General features: G+C 35.0%; 1 protein-coding gene across 2 annotated transcripts in view; it reads left to right on the forward strand.

The window, feature by feature from the left end:
- SDCCAG8 (SHH signaling and ciliogenesis regulator SDCCAG8) overlaps positions 1-23112 on the forward strand; it is a 112974-nt gene that overhangs the window by 21044 nt on the left and 68818 nt on the right. Inside the window, exons 10-13 of one of the 2 annotated variants that reach the window (XM_030499895.1) lie at positions 2460-2612; positions 5017-5151; positions 8408-8524; positions 20760-20902. In XM_030499895.1, the coding sequence (XP_030355755.1) occupies positions 2460-2612; positions 5017-5151; positions 8408-8524; positions 20760-20902 (548 nt within the window). The remainder of the gene's footprint in view (positions 1-2459; positions 2613-5016; positions 5152-8407; positions 8525-20759; positions 20903-23112) is intronic. The other variant, XM_030499896.1, reaches the window with a different exon arrangement.

The following is a 23112-nucleotide window of genomic DNA, read 5'->3' on the forward strand; positions in this document are numbered from 1 at the left end:
GTTACTTTATATGATCAACTAATATTGACCTAAATTATTTCCCTGATATTTAGTGACATCTACTGTATTATTAGTGAATTGCTATGGAATTGAGAGAGTTATTATTTGTTTGGTTTTGTTTGTTTGTTTTAAACGAAATGCTGTTGGTTTTAATAGTGGGCAAGATTTATATAGCTGTTTTATTGGTCAAATTGGTATTATTTATCCAATGCTGCAAGACTCTGTGTGAGTGTGTAGGGTCTTTAACTATAAAGTTAAAGGGGGGAGGGAAACGATGAAATTCGGAAATTTTATATGCTTTTTAAATTTAACTTCAGAGTATTGCAGCTCCTTGTTTTTTACTGAAGAGAGAAAGAATCCTTCTGAGCCCACTGTTCACCTGTCACATTCTGTTCCTGAAAGGTTAAATTTTTAAATTGCTTATTTGTTAACTTTCTTAGGGTGGGTTCTACAGTTGTTCAATAGAAATGTTATTCACTTATTGCTATTGAAAACTGCACAAAATACTTCCTTTCTCTGTGTAATAAAGTGAAGTTATCTGATCTTCCTCTTTTTTCATTTGGTGTAGGAAATCTTTATTTTAATATTTAAAAAGAAAATACCTATAAACTCTTCTTCAGTTTAGCTCATGTTAGAGATGTGGCCTAAGAACAAAAGTAAGATGAGTTAGTAGAACCTTTAATAAAATGGCTCTTTGTACCTATACTATTTCTGCTACATAAAGAAAACAGCTCAGTAGGGTCTCTACTGGCCACTCCCCTGCAGAAAGGAAATGTGAAGTGCTGTTTGTATATGAGAATGAATAGTAGTCTGATTTCCCATGCTCAAAAACTGTTGTAAAATAAAGGAACAAGAAGTAATCTTTAACTTATGCTGCATTAATTTAGATTTTTTTATATGTAATGGTATTTCTCTTGGTAAGTCCTATTCTACTCTTAAGCCTCCTTCTTTGTTATTATCATGCAATCCAATAGAACAGGCCATATAAGAAAAAGTGAGGAATTAACATGTTGGGCTTCCAAATGCTGTAATTGCAGTTTCATCACCCTGTTGACAGTCTAACCTTAGGTGCTTATCACTTGAAACCAGCATTTTTTCTTGTCTTATGGATGTCTCTGGTTTGTGGCCTCTTGCCTATTTTGTAGAGCAAGGAGGAGATCTGGTAAGGGTAAACTTCCATAGTTAAAGCAGATCCAGTAATGTATTTTCAGTGTAAATGGAAGAGTAACTTTGTGAACTGTTCATTATGTAGTCAAAACAAGACTACCTTGGTGAGGGATAGGAAAGAGACCCTGAGGAGGATCCCACAGAACCGACATAAACCTGATGAAGACTGTTAGAGCAATTCTCTAAAAATTATGGTTTAATTTGCTTCCCTCATGAACAGCCCAACACCAAGGAAATTGCATATAGGGGTTTTGCTTTGAGTAGAAGAAAAATAAGCAGTTTAAAAATACTATTTTGAAAATAAAGGGTAGTAAGGTAGGATTCCTAGAAGGAGGTTACTTTAGCTTCCTTGAAATAGGATATGCTGAATATCAGTGGAATGATTAAATGAAATCTAGTTTACTCGTGCACTAGCAAGCTGCCTTAAGGATGCTTTGAATACTTCAATTTAGTTTTGATGGAGTAGTGCATTTCTGATTTAAACTGACATAACACTCAACTCCTGTCCCTTTTGCAGGGATACATCAGCATAAATTGTTGTTTGGGTTTTTTTTTTTTCCCTAGCTTTTTTAGAAGATAGTGTCTACTGTGCTTCTTGTGTATAAACTTATGCTTCTTCAGTTTTGATAGAAAACACATCTATAACCTATGTTTTAGCACTTCAAATTAAGCAGGACATTTGTGAGTTTTCAGTAGAATTAATCTTCTTTATTTGACAAACCTGAAACTAAACTAAAATAAAAATTGTTTCTTTGTATCTTTGCTTACTTTTTCCAGGTTTCTTCTTAGCCTTCTGCACTTAGTAATTGACTTTAAGGGGAGAACAAATGAAGAGCATACATAACTTGTGTATTTTTCCTTCAGCTATGCAGTTATGCAGTAACCACAGTGTTTGCAAGGAGTCAAATATTGGAGGCTGATTCTAGTGATGTAAAATCAGGAATTTTAAATGCAAGGCAAATAATCATCTTAGTTTTGGAAGAACAGCTACTTATTTGGAAAATATACCTTGGAAAATGCTTCCATCTTTTCCATGGCTGCTAAAATGAGTTAGACTTCTAAATTACAGTAGGGAATGTATATACATACAAACATATACATCTGTTTTCAATTTGTTAGTCCCATTCTGGATGTTAACATGGTAAGGTATGGATAAGCATCATAATAACTATGTAAAGAAACAAAATGCATTGTTACTAACAGCAAATTGGTTTCTCTGAAGTCATTAGATAAATACTATCTTTGTTTAAAATTCTAGGATTCTTCCACTTAAAAAGTAGGGTTTTTTCTAGGCTGTTGTCCAGTGTGAGCAGCTGAAAAGTGAGATGGAACGGCAGAAGAATCGTCTTGAAAAGGAATTAGCTGCCCAGCTAAATAAGATGACCAATGAAAAAGAGGCACTGCGGAAAGAAATGAAGAAGGAAAAGGAGGACTTGACAGCAATGGTATGAGTTGTTTTTTACTTCCATTTGTGTATTACGAGCGTATTGTCCTCAAACTTTCTGTTTGCTTGTCTTTCATCTTGTTTCAGTTTTAGATTTCAGACCTCAGTAAATCACTTCCATTATTGCTTTAAAGCAGAGGTAGATAAGTGATCCTATGAGTTTGAACAACTGGATTTTGTGCTATGTCACTAGATATGTAGTAAATGGTTGATGTTGTACACTTTATTTTAGTTTGCATATTTTCTAATGCACTTTGTCAAAATAGGGTTAAGTAATATGTGATGCAAGGTTTGTACTTAGCTTCTTATAAAGATTATTTGGGTTGCCAAGTCAAGTGTTCAGAAGTTAGCACATGTCACATTTAGGATTCTATGCTCCTTTGAGCTTACATATACATATATATTAATGTTACAGTATAATGTAATATATGTTATAATTGCAATCTAATATGGCATTTTTCAGAGTAATCTTACCATATGCTTAATTTGACCACCTGCAGAAATGTGTTGGAATCTCTTACCACTTTTACTGGCATTTATAAAGTCTCCGAGGCAGAATCTGTCTCATTATGAGGGAAACTTCATGCTAACGGGATGCACTTCTAAGGTGATTGGAGAAAGAAATGGGAAGAAGAGTAGAGAAAGAAATGCTTCATGAATTAGTGGGTTTCATGCTTGTTTGATGTGCAGCCTCTTCAACCGTTTTCTGGCAGAGGTTTGGAAACAATATAGTGAATTTCTCAATGTAGGCTTTTTCCATATTTTAGGGCTCTTTTTAGAAATAAGTGATACGGTTTATTATAAAGTCAGGAGAGCACAGACTGAACAGGGTAAGCTATTTAAGTGTTTAAAAAAGAGGAGGTTCTTCAGTAGTGTTATTGCTTGTGAAATGGCCAGAAAGCTACTTAAACAGGGAACCAAGGTGATATAGTTGTACGTCTGATATTATGAGATGGTAGAATTATGTTTTGAAGCTGCTACAGGAAGTCAAAGCCTTTGGCTCCAGTTCCAAGTATTAAAACAAGAATTAAGTACAGTGATAGAGGCTAAGGGATATTTAAGAAAGCGAGCTGTTGTAACTGGTCATCAGAAACCTGTTGTCAGGGGAACAGAAATAAAACGAATAACCTTACGCTGGAAACAGTGAGACATTATTAAGCAATTCCTTGTGTGAGTCCTTGCTATCTATTGGAAGTTATCCTTCTTATGCACTTAGTTGTTTAGTTACAGATCTGCTTTAGAACAGAGTATGCACTGCAAAACCAGCCTATAGGCAAGCATTTCATACCATTTCTTGGTAGAATAATTCACTTCATGTGATCACATTACTTTGTTTTTCATCACACAGAGATGTGTTTTACTGGAACTGATTCCCACTTTGAGTAGTTGCAGTCTTTCTTTTAAATCCTATATAGATATTAAACAACATATAGTGACACAATGATGATGTGATGCATGGAAACTAAAGACATGGGATGACTTTGTAGAAAACTATGATTTATGTGCATGATTTATGCCCATATATGATAAACTACTTTTTTGTTTCAGGATTATGAGATGGTAGAAATAGTATTCTCTGCATCGGGTCAACCTTCCTGTCAATATTTTATCGCTTACTTTATAAAGTGGTTTGTTTGAAGGGGAGAAATGGTATGATACATAAATCAGGTGGATATATAATGAGTGAAAGATAGTTATGAATATATAAACCTCTAGGTTTGGCTTTGAATTCCTGTAAGTTAACCCAGAACTGTCAGACACCATCATTTCCACTTAGATTAATGAATTTCAGGGGTAAGTGGCTGAAGGATCACTGTTTTATTGTTACATTTTTTTACCATTCAGCAGAATTTGATCTGAATTACCTTAGAATTTTCAACTTACAATTTTTGTGGGTTTTATACATCATGCTTTGATCTATAGTGCTGAAATGCTTTCTGAACTTCAAAATTAAATTAAGATTTGTGATTGCAATGACAGTTTTCTTTAGCCGGGGGCACATGACTTGGTTTAAATCCATCTACATAAGGATGGATAAGAAGGTGTTAAATAGTACTTTTACAGCTGCAAGACTAATGCAACCAGCTGCTTCTGACACTTTGTCTGTACTAACAAGTCCTGGAGACTAGTTCAGTTGATGAAAAGTTTCAAAGAAACTGCTGTGTGATAAATTAATTCAAAATAATGAAATTGTTGTTAAAATAATTTAGCTCTATTCTGTTATATTTTAAAATTATATATATTTTATGTATATATTTAACAATTTTATTATATTTTTAAGACTATGTGTTTTAAAACACACGTGTTTTAAAACATACAAGTTGCCTTTAAGGAGAAAGTCCCCCGAGATCTAGATCTGTGGTTGGTCAAGTTGCATCATTACAATGTTCTTGGGCTTTTTGCAGGTGACAGCCATTTCTGAGAACGTGGCCATGTTGGAGGCTAAAGTAGAGAGAATTACAAGGGAAAAGAACTCTCTAGCTAACCAGTTAGAAGAATCACAACATCAGCTTGTATCTCATGAAACGGAGATGAATAAGGTAGATGCATTTATAAATGAGTATTGATCTTCATTTTCCTTATCATTGTGACCTGAAAGATGAGAAATATTTTCTTTCTGCATTTTCCTCTGTATTGGTAAAGAACGTGTGATCAGAATAAACTTCATCTGAATATCGCAGAGACACAGTCTTACAAGTAAAAAGATAACTTTTTCAGACTGCCAAGTCACCTTGTGATGCAAAAGCTGACCTTTCTACCTTGCAGACCATGCAGATCACTATTTAAAACTGCAACCCAGTGTTTCATTAAAAATTGCATTTAGTGGGAATGAGACAATATAGTATTCAACACTATCCCATAATTGATACCTCTGGAACATGCAGTACTAAAATAGATCACTGTTTTTCAAGTACTCCCTTGTAGAATTTGTATGTAGTGTACTGCTTTATTTGTTAATATTTATGGTACGCCTTTTAGAAAGAGATCTTAGTAAGAATTGTAGCTTAACATACATCTATATGTGTGTATCACTTCTCAGAGCTTCATTTTGCACATTTCTCAATCTATTAGAGCCTTAATGAGGGTCATGAGAAAGAAAAAACAATTGCCATCCAAAATTCATTCTGGGAGATGACACATTGTTAAAATGATTATTTTTATTAGCTTAGTTTCATCATTCACTTGTGATAGAAATAACTTCAACTTTGTGAAGATGAGGGGCTGCTGATTTTCTGTAGAACAGACAATCTGAGAATTCAAATTTGTTACAGCCTCTTGAAATGTCTATGTACTTTACCAATAATCCTACGGCAAGTCCTGTCTGCCATGTCATTGATTGAGAGGTTTTGGGGAGCAATTAATTCTTTAGGCCTGTAGAGACTTCCAGAGGGGTTTTCAACAGTTCCTATCTTCCTCTGCTGTTCCTACTGGTAGAAATAGGTGAAAGTATTGCATAAAATGTACAGCAAGAAGTCATCCAAACTTGTTAGAAAACAAACAAGGGAGCATTTTAAGAATGTCAAAATGGTTCGATTTACCATTTCTGAAACACACTTCTGATTTTCAGAGTGGGTTCACAGATAACTTGCACCACTTACAGGGGTGAAGAGGGGAAGAAAGAGGTAGTTAGGTATAAATACCCATTGGTCTGGAATGAACAATTTTATAGCCTACTGATTTGAAGCTCTCTCTTAGGAGAGTGACACTGTGGTTCCAGTCCCCTCATCAGTTATTGTTAATCAATACAAAGTTGAATAGGTGGCCACCTTGTAGTAACTATGCTGTGTTTTTATTGCATTGTCCTGAGAGATTGGAAAACTGCATTTGTGTACTGAATTCAGAAGACTCAAACATCCTGGAGGAATGTCCTGACCATTGAGCTGTTGGGACTATGGGCATCACCCTGACTTTTTTGCTGAGTCATGTAAGCGACATCTGTGTCTGCTTGTGAATCTGACTTCTTATTTCCAAACTCAGTTTGCCATTATTATAAACAGCAAATAGCAACATTTTTCCTTTTGAATTTTATCTGAAATACTTTTTTCTGCATGAACCAGAAGTCACGTGAACAAAGTTTGGAGTGAGACTCTTTCCTTCATTCTGAACTATTAGGAGGCTGAAAAATCCATTATTAGGACAGCACCATCTGCTGATTCTTCTGCGTTATTCACTTTGTGCAGTGTATGGGGGAGCTGAAGGCAAGGATGGCTAAATTTTTTTTATTTTCCTTGGAGGAAGTGACATATCGCACTTCGTTACATCCTTCATAAAAGGAAGGAGGAGGTAGAAAGACAGGATTGGCAATCTATGCAGTTGCATCTTAGGGTTTTTTAGTTGCAAATGATATTTCAGTGTTTAAAAAAAAAATCATGCTTCAGAACTTCACCATTCTTCAGAGCATTTGCTACCTTGTGTTATTAGCAACAGGGCTGAATTCACAAGCTGTCCTTTGAATTTGTAAGTGATGCTGCTTCTTAAAGTTGTGACAGCTGGTTTTCTTTTTTCCTAAGGTGATCTGATTGTGGTATGCATATTTACTTTTACCCTGCCTTTCTTTCTAAGAAGAAGGAAAAAAACCATAGTGAAAATGAGAAGAGGTGTGAGACTGAAAAATAGAAATTAAGTTGGTTTGTAGAATTTGTGTGAGGAGATTGTTGAGAAGCACAGAGGATTGTAGCAGCAAATTAAAAGTGTGTATGTCTAGGAGGCAAGTCCGGTGAAAGAGTCTAAGTGGGGCAGGGAAGCAGAGTGAGTTGGAAAGGAAGTTTTCTAAGAGCAGCTGCAGGTAAACACATTTGGGTTCTCATTAGGGAATGTGCATGTATTTATGCCTGGTTAATTAAGGTGAAATGGTCAGGCACAAATTGGAGGTGATTGCACAGGACAAGGACAAAAAAGGGACAGCTTATCCACCATCCTTCTCCATTCCCAACAGATAAGATCAAATAGAATCCTTTAAAAACTCTTAAGAGTGAGAAATGGGAGAATAACGTCCCTGTACAGCTGCAGTGAAAGTTGTGGGAGAGATTCGTGTGGGGCATTTTTTTCTTTTTCTTTTTTTCCTTTAAGCCACCCCCAGACCCTCTGAAATTGAGCTGCCTTCAGGTGGAAAGGAATGAGGAGGTATCATAGCGAACATCCCAAATGCAGGGGATAATTGTTGCCTTTGTGGAAGTTATACTACATTTCTTTAAATGTTGGTTTGATCCCTTTCTTCTGGCCCATGCATATATTTGAATTAAGCTTTGTTTTCAAAGAATTTATCTTCAGTTTACAGTAAGTCTATAATGCTCTGATCTAACTTTGAAAATTATTGTGTTAACATCTAAACATTTTCTTTCTTAACAGTGGTAAAGTGACAAGATAAGAGATTATGTCCTTATACAGGACTGTGATCTAGGTTTTGAAACTTTTAGGTTTTGAAAGTGTTGACATAGATTTTTTTTTTTCTTGGGATTTTATAGAGAATGGGAGAAGAATATAAACCCAGCAACTGTAGTTTAACTGTATTTAGTAGCACATATATTTACAGCATAAATATTTATACTTAGCAAAATCTTGATCCAAATATAATTGAATCTAGAAGGCGCTGCATATTTCAAACTTAATGACTATATGGAGAATTCAGATCCACCTTTTTATATAAAAACATTTACCATATGTAGTCTTAAAATATCTGTAAATTAAAATATGTTGCATTTAAATGACCTCTAGAGGGCACCAAAAGATCTAATTGCAAACCCTGGGCTATTGATTCTTCAAGCTACAGATCATGTTGTCCGTATAATCTAACAGGTGTGTGGAGAAATGCGCTATCAGTTGAATCAAACCAAAATGAAGAAGGATGAGGCAGAAAAGGAGCTCAGAGAGTACAGAACAAAAACTATAAGGGAGCTTGAAATTAAGGACCAGGTAAGAGATAATACTGCTATAACTTTGCAGTTATTAGAAGCCTAAGTAGGGTTATTTCGGAAGCTGGAATGATTCGTTTTTCTAATAGTGGTCATTTATTACTGTTAAATGGTTTCTAAATTAATGGCAACAAGCCAGCTATTACTGTTAAATCAATACCTCTTGGTTATCTTATTCTTGTTGTCAGCCCTAGTATGTTCAGTTTTACATAATACTCATCCCATGCTTTCATGTAGAATTACTGTCATATGTATTCATACAATGTACTTAAATTGTATGTACTGTATACATATGCTTATACCCTTTTTCTCACAAATAAATCCACACATAATTACTTATACATGTAGCCTGACAAAACAGTAAAGACTAAGTATAACCTAACAATGCCAACAATGAAAATCATTTATCTTCCAATTTCTTTAAAGATTTGAGGTTAATGAACGCTGGGATTCATAGAAAAGTGTAAAACAAAACAAAATTAACCTTCTAGAAAAAATTACTGTATTAAAATTCCACTAGGCATTAATTGTTAATTATATAAAACTGTGGTTTATTATAATTCAAAAACCTACAAGTACATGCCTTACACGTAGTCTGTGAGAAAACATCCCATGCAGTAAGAAAGATTATTAGAGTAACCTGCGACATACTTGGCAAACAGTTTGAACAGCTGTAATCTGCATCTTTTGAAGTGCCCTTTTTGTTGAGGTTCTATCTGTTTTTCTCTAGGTATTCAAACTTCCAGTTATTCCTTCTTAAGCTGTGATTTGCACATGAGTGGATGTCTTCTGAATACACAGATGTATAAGATGCACATTAGGGTACTTTTTAATATGTATTTTGTTATTGGAGCAGCCTATCTAATAGGTTTTAAATAATTCTTTTTCTTGTAAATAAGTGAACAAATCCATTCCTTTGTAAGAATATATGTAGGGAAAAATGCGGTATTTCTAAAATTATGTTTTCTTTTACCAGCTCCCCAAAATCTTCCTGTAGGACAGTAAGTTTTTAACTTAATAAAGTACAATCTTAGGCTGGAAGCAATATTAATTCAAATTGCAATCAGAAGCCATGTAAAATCCAAAAGAGAAGCTTATTAAATAAAATAACTCTTCAATATATACAGAAAATCATACAGCACAGAAAAACAGTGGCCTTAAAGCATTTTGTTTTCAGGGTTGGCTTTTTTTTTTCACTCTTGCATCCTTTAGGCCCAAGGACACTTTGAAAAACAAAAAACAGGCTTGTCGTCTGTGTCTTGACAGATATCACAGATAAAAGAGTTGGCATAATCTTGGCATACAAATAAAACAAGATGTGTTTAATAAGATATTTGAAGAAGTATCTTGGATTTTAAATCCTGTTCTCCAACTTGCTTCAGGATTGCCTTTTGAACAAATTGTAAAATTTAACAAAATATTTTAACCTCCTGTATCGACATACTGGTATTTTATTCAGTGTGGGAATGAAGACACCAAAATGTGATGATTTATAATTTGATATGAAGTGAAGTGATGGGAGGGGGAGTTCCTATCAGCAAAGATTATTAGAGTAATTCTGTATTTATGGAAAATAATTATATTGTTCAAATATGATTGTTGGTTCCTCAAAAAAAGGAAAACAAACCGTTTTGAAATTGTCAGGCTCAGCATCTAGCAGCTGTTTTGTACCTGTGGCTCTAGTAACCAACAAAGTTCTGTATAGGTCCTAATATTATTTAACATGGTAAAAGGCAGCCAAAAAGAGTGTGTGTACCTTTTAGGGCTTTGGCTTTTGTTTGTTTTGGGTCCTGTGGGGGTTTTTTTGTTTGGTTGGTTGGTTTTTGTTTTGGTGGTTTTGGTTTTAGTTTTTGTTTTTTTGTGGTTGATTTTTTTGGTTGGTTGGGGTTTTTTTGTTTGGGTGTTTTTGTTCATTTTTTTAAAATCAAATTTTAACAAATGTTAATAAGTCATTGAAAATTATTTAAATGAAATGAAAACAGTTGAATTGCATATATCTTTGTATGTAAAGAAAATCCTAAAATGTTTCATCTTATGTGGCACTGAATAGCAAACTAGTTGTTCTTTGGTCCCTCAGCCATGACCTGACCTTCTGGCTAAGAGACAGAGTTGATACCTTCCTTGGCCACCATCTGTTCATAATCAATACTTTTTTTTTTTCTTTTTTTTTTTAATAGACAATAACGTATGAGTATTTTCATATTTGATGTTAATTCTATATTAAATGGTGCATTTTTCTGTTATAAAAGCAAATAATTGTGTTTCATATTGTCTTTTGATATATACTGAAAGTGAGTTCACTGTTTCTTGAGGCATGGTTGTAACCCTAATTGTGTTTTAAAAGATATATTTTAGTTTGATCCCTTTCTAAAAGTCACTATATGTAAAGTTATTCAGGCATGTCAGAATAGACAGAAATCCCCATATGTACAATTCAGGATCATCAGATACATATACATCATTAAATACAGATGTGGATTTATCATACATATGTGGATTTATAAAAAGTTCTTCAAAACTGGATTTGTATCAGTTAGGAAAATTAAAGGGAGTATATATCTTTGGTCTGAATCTCTTATTTTAAGATCTCTTTTCCTATCTTTATTACTCAGGACTAATAACAAATATGGCACCTTCGTATGACTACCTGTTAATAATATTTGACATGAATATTTCTTAAAATAAAACTGAAGAAGCAATAAGCAATGTTATCATTTAAATTGATAAGTGTTTTGTAATATCATCCATTATGATCCTGATTAACATTAGGATTATGGAGTGAGGTATGGGGACAGACACATATACCAAACAGTTTCTCTACGCAAAAACTGCATCTGTTCATCTGGCCCAGTATGTTGTAAAGTAGCGTACTGCCCTCTCTTTTTGTCTCTCAGCCCTCCCATTGTGGATGTAGCTGTGCTGAAATAACAGTGACTTACTTAATACTTTTCCTTCTTAGGAGAAAGCTTTGTAAGTTATACGAGTATAATGCCTTCATGGCAGTAAACTGTGTCCACACTAGGGGTTGTACTAGCACAGCTATATCAGAGAAAAGTCACGCCCTAATCTAAATAGCTGTTATCAGAACAAAAATGGTGTGGCATATTTGACACGGCAGGACTTCACTTTTATAATACTTTTTCTGTGAATTTGGAGGCACTGCATGGCATAATACATGCATTTCTAATAGAAATCAGACTTCTGACACCATGAAATCGTTTCCTCAAATTAGTATCGCTTGCTCTTTTCTGCTCTGCATTAGAAAAATAAAAATGAATTATGCTGTTAATAATTTGCTTTCTGTTTATCTGTAAATCAATTTAATTTGGTTTATAAAATCTTGCAAGTTTCAGCATGTACAAGTGAAAACAGTTTTGCAGTAGTGGTTCATGTAGTCCCAGCCAATTTGGGTGTCATCCTTATTAGATAGTTCTTACCGGTAACATTGCACCGCTGGGAGTTGTGGTCTCCTTGTAATAAAGCAATAGGACATGTTAAATCCAGCTTCAGAAACTAACTGAGGGTTTTAAATTTCATTTTGCCGTGTTTTGACGTATCAGATAAATTCTTTGTGTAGAAATAAATTCCAAGCTTGTAATCTTAACCTGCAAAAAGTCATTCCTTTAATACTGTCTTTAAAATCGGGCAAATTTGAAGCAGGGGATTACAAAATTCTGTTGCCTACCTTGTAGGTGACAGAGTGAAAAGCTCTAGAAAGATTTTTAAGAGTTCCCTGTAGGGAAGTTCATGAGCCCAAATAAAAAGAAGTTGGAGTGTCACTGATATGTGCAACCTATACGACTAGAAAGAGCTACACATCAAAGCATTTTTGTGTAGCATGACAGAACCTAAATGATGTCTCTGTACACTATATACTGACAATTTTGCAGACAAATAAAACTCTGGCAAAATTGCAGTCCAAAAGCATTTTGCCAAAGGGTATTTTGGGAATGTTTATCTCATTTGTCATAAATCCGTGATTTATAGTAACCTAATTTAGACACTGTAAGTGGAAAGATTACTGACTCTGTCTTCATCAGAAATAATGCAGGCCAAGAATTTGGGTATAATCCTGGAAATGCTTCAGAGCACCTGATGCAACACCAATGCAACCTTCAAAAGACACTGATTCACTGAAATGTCTTTAGAATAGGCATCAAACTTCCATGAGTCGCGCTTTAAAATACTAGTTTTTTTCACAAGCTGGGACATTCAGGATATCACCAGATGTTTCGAAACTTAGAAGTTTTGATAACACTGGTGAAGATGGGTTAGGATTATGTGTTATATGTATTTGTGTAACAGTCCTATACCTACAATTTTGTGACCTCATTACTTTAAAAAGATGCTCTTGAAGTTCTGTTTTGAAAGGAAGATCTGTTAAATCAATAAACATTCTTGAATGCTCTTTGGCAGGGAGGAAAAACTCAAAACCTAGCAGATAGCTTGAAACTTTTAACATCAAATTTTCTGACATGGTCTGACCTTGAGTAGCAAAATGTCTTCTTACCTGGCCTGCCTTAAAAGTAGCAAAACCAGATTGCTATTGGACAAGAAAGCACTAAGAAAATGTGATAACCTTTGCTGTAACTGAGCTCTTTTTAGTGTATCATTTTCAGTTTGGGGCATTCAGTGCATTAATTTGAAAATGGTTAAATAAGGAGGGAGTAAAATGATAGTCCTTTATGCCTTGCTTTGATATGACGTTTCTGACCTGCTCAGGAGAAACATCATTCTTTTTGTAACTGAACTTATTAGCTCATCTCAAGATTTTTGAGGAAAAACATTGATCTACAACCCTGCAATATGTAACAGAAGAAATGTTTAATTGCAATTATGATATGGCTGCTTCCTGCTCTGCTATGGCACTGCTTTCCTCTGTCAGCCACACGTTCCTGAAGAATCAGTGGTATGAGCAGCCTTCATTAAATTATTTGTCATATTTCCATAAGAACAATCCTTGGGACCAGGATCCCCAGTAGTAGAGTTTTCTGTTGTGGTCTCTATCTATATTTCTGTACTGGTCTGCTTTATCTGAGCAGCTGGCCTGCTAAGAGCAATGACCCAGTTGGTAATCAGGATTTTATTGTTCACAGGTGTAGTTGGCCCATGTAACCTTGATCCAGGTTCTGTCATCCAGTGTGATATCACCCCATTAGTGTATGGAAAGACAAAATCATTTATGTGCATTAAACGTTATTCAAAGTAGGAAAAGAATTGCATAGTTCTTGGTATACTGTGTATAGTCATTGCTTTTTTCCTGTTGGGTTTTTTTGTTGGGTTTTGTTTTTTTTTTTTTTCTTTAGACTAGGAAAATAGTTGCTTTATCAATAGTCCTTGGCTCAGTGATCAGGAGAAAATGAGTGTAAAAGTCCCAGATTATCACTTGTTGGTTCTCACTGCATAGGTTTTCTTCCCAGCTATTCCTTAATGATGTCCAAGAAAAAAACAATCCCACAACAGTAATCTCAAGTATGTGTGTTTGAAAAGATAAAAGGAGGAAGTTTTGTTCTCTCCTATTTTTCAGTAATGAAGTAGGAGTAATCTTCTCCTTCCTTTTTTTTTTTTTCCTATGCATCTCTCTTTTTCTGAAATTCCTTTATCATCAAGCAAGCCATCTATTTTGCACCACCCCATTCTCCCGGTCCCCACCTCCCCAGTGCAGTACATTAAAAAAAACCAAACCAAATTGTTGTTCCACTACGGAACAAAATCACTTTCTAATCTCTGCTGATGGCTGCTGAGCTAATCTCTAGTACAGCAATGTTGTCTTTTAAAATGTGACTGTAGTAATCTCCATGGATTTGGAAGTTTTGTTCCTGAAATAGTATTGCAGTTCAAATATTTTGGTAAATTGAAAGCAAATATTTTCAGGGAAATAATGAGGTAAAATCCTTGTATAGCATGTTTCAGCCATTCATTCTTGTCTGTTTCCCAGGGTATTTATCCACAGTATCCAGGGGCCATGTTGCTCTTTGAGAGTTTGCACAATGACAGGCACCTAAGATTATTGCTAATTAAATAATTGTGTGTGTGTGTGTGTGTACTCATAAATATATACTTAGCAGCATGATTTTTTCTTGCTTCAGCTAACAATTACAGATAGGAAGTTTGCTTCAACAGGATTTAAAGACGTTTGCATTGAAGAGCATCCCACCTACGTGCTGTTCCCAGGAAGCGCTTCCAGCACCCCTACTCTTCCTAGCAAACAGCAGGGTCCTGTCTCTATTAATTCCCAATCTTTTTGGAAGCAAAGGGTTTGTGGCTGCTTACCTTTCTTAGGTAATGGCTCTTATCTTGAGGCTCTGCCTTTTAGTGGAGCATGTGGTGTACGGCCAGGTGCCAGTACATTTCTTTGCTGTACAAGTGACTAGGTGGTCACAAAACTATTCCTCCTACTTGAGGAATTCAAGAGTCCCACCAGATCAGGCTAGAATAACAGCCATCCAACAAATTGCGGCCTGTGTTGCTTATCTAGGTTATGTCTTGGCTTGTCCCTCTGGTCTTAGAAGCCAATTGATTTGTGAGGCAGCCGTAAGGACGTAAAATCGCCTTTGACGTAAAATCAGTCAAGGGCGTGTTATTGTCTTCTTGTATTTTTGCTCACATTAGTTGCCTTTGTCATGAAGGTTTTCAGATTTCTATTTTGGGCTAAATGATTTGTAGAATCTTCAGTTGTCTTATGTTTTTTGTGAACTGAACTCTTTGAAAGAGTTCATCTTTGTGGACTCTTTTAAGCCTTTTGTATATTGTATTTCTTACTATTTGTTTGTATATCTTCACAGCTTTATAAAAAAATCTGCTTCCAGAAAAGAGGTTCCCCTTTAAAACCAAGTTTAATTTCCATAACTGCTTTGTATCCTCATTCAAATTTGAATGCAGCAGTAATTCATACAGAGTGCAGAAGGGAGAAAAACATTGTTGGGACATGGTGGGGGTTAACCTCGTGATGGCCTTAACTCTCTTTACAAAGTTGGATAGTTCTTCAGGTGCAATATGCTATGTCAGATGGCCATGCCTGGGAGGTCTGAGGTTTAGAGACCACTCAGAACCTAGAGTTGCTTGATTGATATCAGGATTAGGATAGAAATGACTGCAAGTGACCCCTGCTGCATATGGACTGATAGCCATCTTTCCTCCAAATAAAATACCTCAAATTCTTCCTAAAAAAACATAGTCTTGTTTTGTTGTTTTTTTAAACAACACTAATTTTTGTATTATTATTATTTTTTATATTAGGGTATGATTGTTCTGTCCCTGATTAATTAGTGTATTAAAAAGTAAAGAAGGCAACATATCATGATCAGTGTTAAACAGTGCAAAAATTTCCGATTACTGTTGTATATAATATTTAAGTGTATGTGAATGGCCATATCGGTGGCACCTCTTGGAAAGAGCTTAATTATAGCCTCAGTCCTGTGCAGTGATCTCATTGCTTTGAAACGCTACTTTAGTAAATGAAACTAAGCATGCGAGCATGAGGGCCTGTAAAATTTTACTGTGTGTTAATTTGAACTGTTTGTGCTTTTATAGATGTTGATTGCCTTTTGGGGATGTACCTGCAAATATCAACCACCATAGTAACTGTACTTCACTTTTTATTACTTTGTATTTATTCTTCTATTTTTTGGTTCTATTTTATGGCCTTTTGATCTTTCAGTAATGGTGAAAAAAGTAGTACAAATCAAAAAGAAAGTACTGTAAATTCACAAAAATATTTTCCTCCTTCAGAATTATTTTACTGCAGAATTTGGGCAATGGTATAGTCGGTACAGAATTTATTTTACAGGTTATATTGTATCTTTTCTTACCTGATGTGTGAGCATACTGGAATAACAGTGGATGTCATAAATCATTTGGGTTTAGTATATTTTTCATTTTGTTAAAAGTCTTCTAAAGTTATTTTTGCATTTACTTCAGAGTACAAGTTCTTTTATCACTGCTTAATCATTCTCATTTGTTTAAAAAAAAAAGCATTTGTCTTCTCTGTCAGTTTGCTGCTTTTTAAAATTCCATGAAAAACATCTGCTAGTTCGGAATTTAAAGTTGATTTTTCTATATACAATAGAATCAGCATCAGTATGAAAAGAATTAAACAATTATTTTAATCTTTAATTTGGCTTGTTTTGAATGAAATCATTATTTCATTTTATCGGATTTTGTAGAGATAAAGAGATGTCTAGCTAATTTAACAGCACATTTTTACAATATACGTAAGTATTGTTAGGTGAAGATAATTTCAGATAATTTATGAAAAGGATATTTGAAGGTTGATCTAGTGTTTGAGAAATCATCATTTATGTTTTCCAGTAAGTTGCATTTATGTCATTGAATGAGCATCTCCAGTGTGTTCACCTAAAAATGCATTGTGAAAATCTGAAGATAATTTGTAAATTCATCATAAACTAATGAATGAGAACTGAAACACTTGTTTTAAGTGCTTTCAGGAAAAAATGTAGAAGGGTCCTATATGCTTCAAAGTGGAAAACTTAAAATATAAAGTGTTAATACTGAAAAAAGAATAATTATCTTAGAACAAAATTTTACTGTAGTGATGTTTCACTATTGCTTTAATTTTTGTTTAGTAAAACTTCTTTCTTGTAACTGAATGGGATATGCATACAGAATTATGCTGAAGTGTTTCAACTTACTAATAATGATATTTCTCTTCCTGAGGTTGTGCCTGCCATCTTGCAATGGCAAAGCGCCTGTTGATATTCCTGGGAGTTTATAGACAACTGCAGTGCAAGACAGATTAAATAGTACTTTTAAAATTATGTGCAGAAGTAGTAAGAATATTAAAGTTGCGGAGTTATGCACCAGAAGTTGCCTGTTCCAACCTTAATGTAGTCTTGTTGTACGTATGCATTATGATAATTCTGTTCCTTGTTATACTGAAAATCTGTTTCAGATTTTCTTAAATGCAAGATTGTCATCTGTCTTTTTGCAATTCTGTGCTCCATCTCTTGTCTCTCACTTACATTGAAAAGTTAAGTACCTTGAAGAAATATTCTCTGATCATGTTGTAAAAATCTGTATCACAGGTGATAGGCACTGAGGGATCAAATTAACACTGCATGAGAAGCAGAGTTCTCAGCAAAATACTTTAGTTGGTGGTTTGTTTCTGTTTCTTTCCCTACAATTACATTGGGGCCCAGATAGCAGCTACAGAACTGCTTGTAGCTTCCCAGTAGAAGAAATGGGAACTAAAAGTAACACAAAAAGAAGTTTGAATTTGAGTAGTTTTGAATAGATGCTGCCTGATAAGTGTCCCCTCAAGATTAGTGAAGATTAATTGGTTCTGTAATTTCTTTGTATTTTAAATTGTGATTAATTGTGATAACCTAAAAATGGACTGGACTTGACATATTTTAGGGTAAAGTATCTTCGTTAGCCTGTTATTGTTTGCAGGAGGGAGAAGAGGGTTGGTTTAAATTGTATGAACAAGTCTCAAGTGCTAAGGCTTCATATTTTTCAACCTGTTCTCTGAGATTTTAAACCAAAGTAACATGTAGCGTTGAGAGTATGAGCTGTCAGTTTTAAGCATGGTGATGCATGACTCCTACCAAATTATTTTCAATTAACATTTTCTGGTGTCTCAAAAGGAAGAATTTAGTTGATGTCCTTAAATATACCTGGATTAGATGTTCCTGGTTTCTGGGTTCTGTTAGCTTGTTCTTTTGGGTGGCATTTTTCTGCCATCCCTTTCTCATGAGATTCTCTGCTGTTTCTGCCATGGTCATTGCCAAAATCTTTGTGTAGAATTCCTACTTTTCATATATCTCACACTGTGAATACCTCTAAATATATTGATATTTTAAGATATATATTTTTATATATATATGCAGATATGCACAAACACACATGTATGTGTGTGTAAAGGAGTTGAATCTGAATTTTGGAGTTACTGAAAGCAGAAGTAAAATTGTTCTTTAAAACCTATGTTTGCTTTCGTGATATTTTTTAGAGAAATCATGAGACTACTGTGAATCTTTAAAGATCCTGTCAAGGAGTCATTGTCTAAGCGTCTCTGCACTTTCATGACAATTGTATTATTTCAATGAATTCTATTATTTCAATTCTTGGATGTATTCAATTCAACACAAGGGTGTATTCTTGTGTACAGCCCTGCAGGTTTAACATCTGGCTAATGGAAGGAGAACATTTTCACCAGAGGTTCTTGCACTTAGTATTTGCTTCCTTCTGTGGATCTGTGTCAAAACCTGACTGAGCCTGTTTAACTGGAGGCAATGGTGTAAAGCGCATCTGCTCATTGAAGCTTTTCTCTGAAGGAGTGATCTAGAGTGTATTTATGTTCTCAGCTGTGGTTGTGCTTTTTCAAATACTTAGTTGACGCTTTTCAACTAACTTGTGCTTTGGGTTTTTATAAAGGTATGCTGAACGGATGTATTCTTAAAGCAAATTTTAACAATGTTGCAGAACTTTCTTATCATTAACTTGTAAAGACAGTAAAGAACTCGTGTCCCTGTTTGCTATGAATGGAGAAATCACATTAATGAACTGCTGCTGTTAAGAAGAATAGAGTGTAGAGAACCCACTGAGGCTTATGTTCTTCTATTTAAAATATACAAAAGTCTCTGGAAATAAGTGAAAATGAAAAGTATATGTAACTGAATCCCTTTGCACACCTGGTTTTAAAATATTCTGAAAGTGTAATAAGTTGTTACATTCTTAAGAGGGGAAGAGTACTAATGATTTTGAAGATAGTTTAACTATCTTTGCATTTGAACTTGGAATTACTGATTTAATTTGGTAAGTGGTCTATGTGATAAAACAAGGTGACATTCAAACTCTTATCAAAATTTCCTTCATGAACCTTTGTTGAGTTCTGTTGGGGAAAAAACTGTACATTAAGTAATTAGCAAAATTTAAAAACAAAAAAAAGGAACATTATGAAACCTTTTTATGGATGAAGAGTTTGTATTTGTCTGTGACATCATGACTTGCTTTGAGCAGTTTAGTTTAACATTTTCATGGGAGGAAAAGAGACAATATTATTACAGAGGTGCTTCAAGTGCAAATATTGGGAATGAATTACGTTCAGTTGTTCTTGTAGGATGTTTGAATAAATAATTTCATTAACTAAAGAAGATATTGAGGCTTGCCTACATAAGGAAACTATCACAAAATAAGTTATGGTATGGATTTAAAGTATAGTAGCTATTCAGCAGTGACTCCTTACATGAATGATTTTATCCTCTCCTACAAGCAACCTTTCACCATTTAGTTAACTGAAAAATATGCAAGTTCGCTCCAGCCCCAATGGCGAATACGTAGGGAGTTAGTGTGGAATAGTTGCTGCATGATAAAATTACATTGTTAGCTTATTCTGTACCCCACTGGTCTCCTTAGAAGCATCCTTAGCAAAAAGTATACTATTACGTTACTGATGTATTCCTACAGGTATTTGTATGTTGTATATGGGCTTAGACAATAATCATTCCTTCTGAGAATATTTGTGAAAAATGTTTAAATGGTTGACAGTATGATTCAATTAGAGATTGTAAGTCCTGTATACTTCACTGGAACCAAAGATGCTGGTCATGCAAGCTTGCCTATCATTATTTCTAAAATAAATGGACTCCAACTAAGTTAGATTTACTTACTATGTTTAGTTGACATATAAGGACTAGTGATGTTAAGATTCACAACAGCTGGTATGTTTAGGTTTCAGTTACAAGTCATAAATAACTTATTTTCAATAATGGTAAAATCACAAAATTACCTTTATTCTCTTGCATAATATTATGTGAATATGACAAAGCTAAATTCCTACGTGTGGTTGCTTATGTAAGAAATAGCTCTTGTGGTCATTTCTTTTGCCTTTCCTATGTCCAGCAGCTTCTGAAGATAGCTGCTGTTCTGCTGCCTTCTGGCTTTCTAAGCCAGTGAATTTGGGACAGAAATACAGAAGCCTTCACATGAGAAAATGAGAAAGTGATTGAATGCGTGTATCTCTTAAGCCACGTAAAGTCAGTAACATTGATGTGTATTAATGTCTTTAAATATGATATGCCTTTTAGCTTTTCATATGAATGTAATTTCAAATATTGTAATTTGCTTGTTTTGCAGTTTTTATCAACAAACTACTTTTGTTCCAAAACAAAAGCATGCATGATTTTTCAGGAGCTTTGGTCACCTTAAGATTTATTGTCTTAAAATGCCTTTCTATGCATTTCTTAAATATACTTTCTTTGGTTCTATAATTTTCTAAGAAAATAGAAAAACTGGGATTAGAGCTGAATGGAAACAAGCAGCGTTTGGAACAAGCCCAGCAGGATGTGGCAGCAGCCAGAGAGGAGTGCCTAAAACTGACAGAAATGCTGAGTAAATCTGAGCACCAACTGCACCTCACCAGGTACCCCTTATCCTATTACATGCTGTAGTACCAATTTCATTCTGCTAATTTTTTTGCCACAGGCTTCCCCACAGTTGTTATAGATACTTGCAGTCACTGACTGCTTGGGCAGCCCTCAGTCACATTAGAAGTGCAGATTTAAATGAGTTATAAACTACAAAGTGAGTTATGAACTATAATTTATGGAAGTAAATTACTGGTGTGACGAAAAGGTAATGTTCTGCTCTGATGATGAGGTGGCATGCTTTTGGGTAGGAAGAAGAGCAAGGAAGAGTGCAACTGCATTCTTTTTGTTGCTGTGTTTGGTCGGACACGGGTATTTTAAATATTTGAGACTGTAGTGTGCAGCAGCACCTTTAAGCATAGGAATTCTCAGATTAATAACCTGAGGTTTCTGCAGTAGAATGGCCAGGAACATATAAATGAACATACTCATGTAAAGCTTCACTGAAGATTAAACAACCAAAAGGTAATATTACTGTCTATCAATAGGAGGTAACCTCGATATGTGAGGATATCATTTGCTCAGTGGAAATGTGGTACGATGCAAACACTGCATGATGAGAGATTTTGCCTGACCGTATTCCATCCTCGGATATAGCTCCCAATGTCATTTACCATACTATTCATTACACATTTCTAGAAAGCACCAAAAGGTTATCATACCAATTGTTCATTGCAGCTTGAGTTTTGGTAACTGCAGAAATTTTTCCTTTTGCCACAGAAAATGCTGTTGTCTGACTGTTTTCAGGGGTTTGGTTGGGGGTGGGGTTTTTGTTTTTTTCCATCATCCCGTTCCCCCAAGAGTGAACATCCAGAAACCTGGCAGTTTTTACTCAGTCCTTAAGGAAAAAATCAAGTTAGTTTAAATTTTACAGGGCGGGGGGGGGGGGGGGGGGGGGGGGGGGAGGAAACCTCAGATTTTTATCACTTCACAGAAGTCTGCATGTTTTTCCAAGTCTTGTACTCTTTGGGCTTTGTGAGAATTCTGCCATTGAGTAAATGGAAGTAAAATAGAGCTTCATCTAAACTATTAAATTCAATGAATCATTTTTTTATTCAGCTACATTTCTGTGTAATTCAGAGCACGGTTGTTTAACAGATGGAAGAAAGTACCACTCTAACAGCCTGTATTTAGAGAAAAAATATGCTAGAGGTTAATGAACTTGAAAAAAGTTTTGGGTGAGTTGTTAAGATATCTAAAGTTTGGATTTAGCAGAACTTTATTAATAATGATTTGTTGTGATAGTTAACCAAATGGCTTACCATGCTCCTTTTAGCAAAAGGCTGATTATATGCAGTAAAGCCTGGATATCTTGGAGGAAATCTGACTAGCCAATTTTTTTTTTGTTTGTTTTTTGTTTTTGTTTTTATTTTTTTTTCTTGTGAAAATATTCAACTTGTAAAAATGCGGACTATTGCCTCCTTTTACGTAGCAAGGTACTTAAAGCTGGGTACCTAACATATAGATAATTCAGGTAGCTTTTCAGTCTGTGGTCTCTGACTCTGGAAGTTACTGAGATGCAAATCACTGAAGGCTGGGAACAGTATTTTGGGCAAGTAATGCTCTGTGCTGGCCCTGTTCTCATACGATTTCACAGACGTCTGCTTTTTGAGACAGATGCTGAACTGCCGCAGCTTCTTTGTCTGACCTACTGCAGCCACTCTTCTGCAATGTCCTAATCTTTATTTTTTTTATACTTCATGTTCATGTTATGGCTTCTGCTTATAAGTATGCTAATAAGTATTGAAATGTTTTCTATGCTGACATTTAATTGTTGGAAAAATATATACATGGAAGCATGAGAAATAGGTTCAAATCTTTCTTCTTGATATTCCCCAAATTCTGTAATACTTTGTTCTCTGTAGGTTTTTGTGTCCTCCTTATCTTTGGGGTGCCTGTCTGCTTTCCAGGCATACATTAGGTGATGTTGCTGTCATGGTTGAAGAACAGGGTGGGGAAAGAGCTGAGAGATTCGTTGCTCCTGAACTGTTACCCATTGTGCCCATGTACTTAGATTGGTAGGGCAGGGTTAGAGATATTCTTGCATAGTAGTCTGTTTTCCCTTCGCAGGGGCAAAGATCCCCTACTGAAATGAAACTTTTCCTCAGCCTGTACTCTTTTTTTCTTTCTCTCAGATCACCTCCTGCCAGAACAAGTGAAGGTGTAAAAGTTATATGTCTCTGGTGGCATTAGTTTTGTATTTTGA

Source organism: Strigops habroptila, chromosome 10 (assembly GCF_004027225.2).
Source record: "Strigops habroptila isolate Jane chromosome 10, bStrHab1.2.pri, whole genome shotgun sequence".
In the NCBI taxonomy this organism is placed as follows: domain Eukaryota; kingdom Metazoa; phylum Chordata; class Aves; order Psittaciformes; family Psittacidae; genus Strigops; species Strigops habroptila.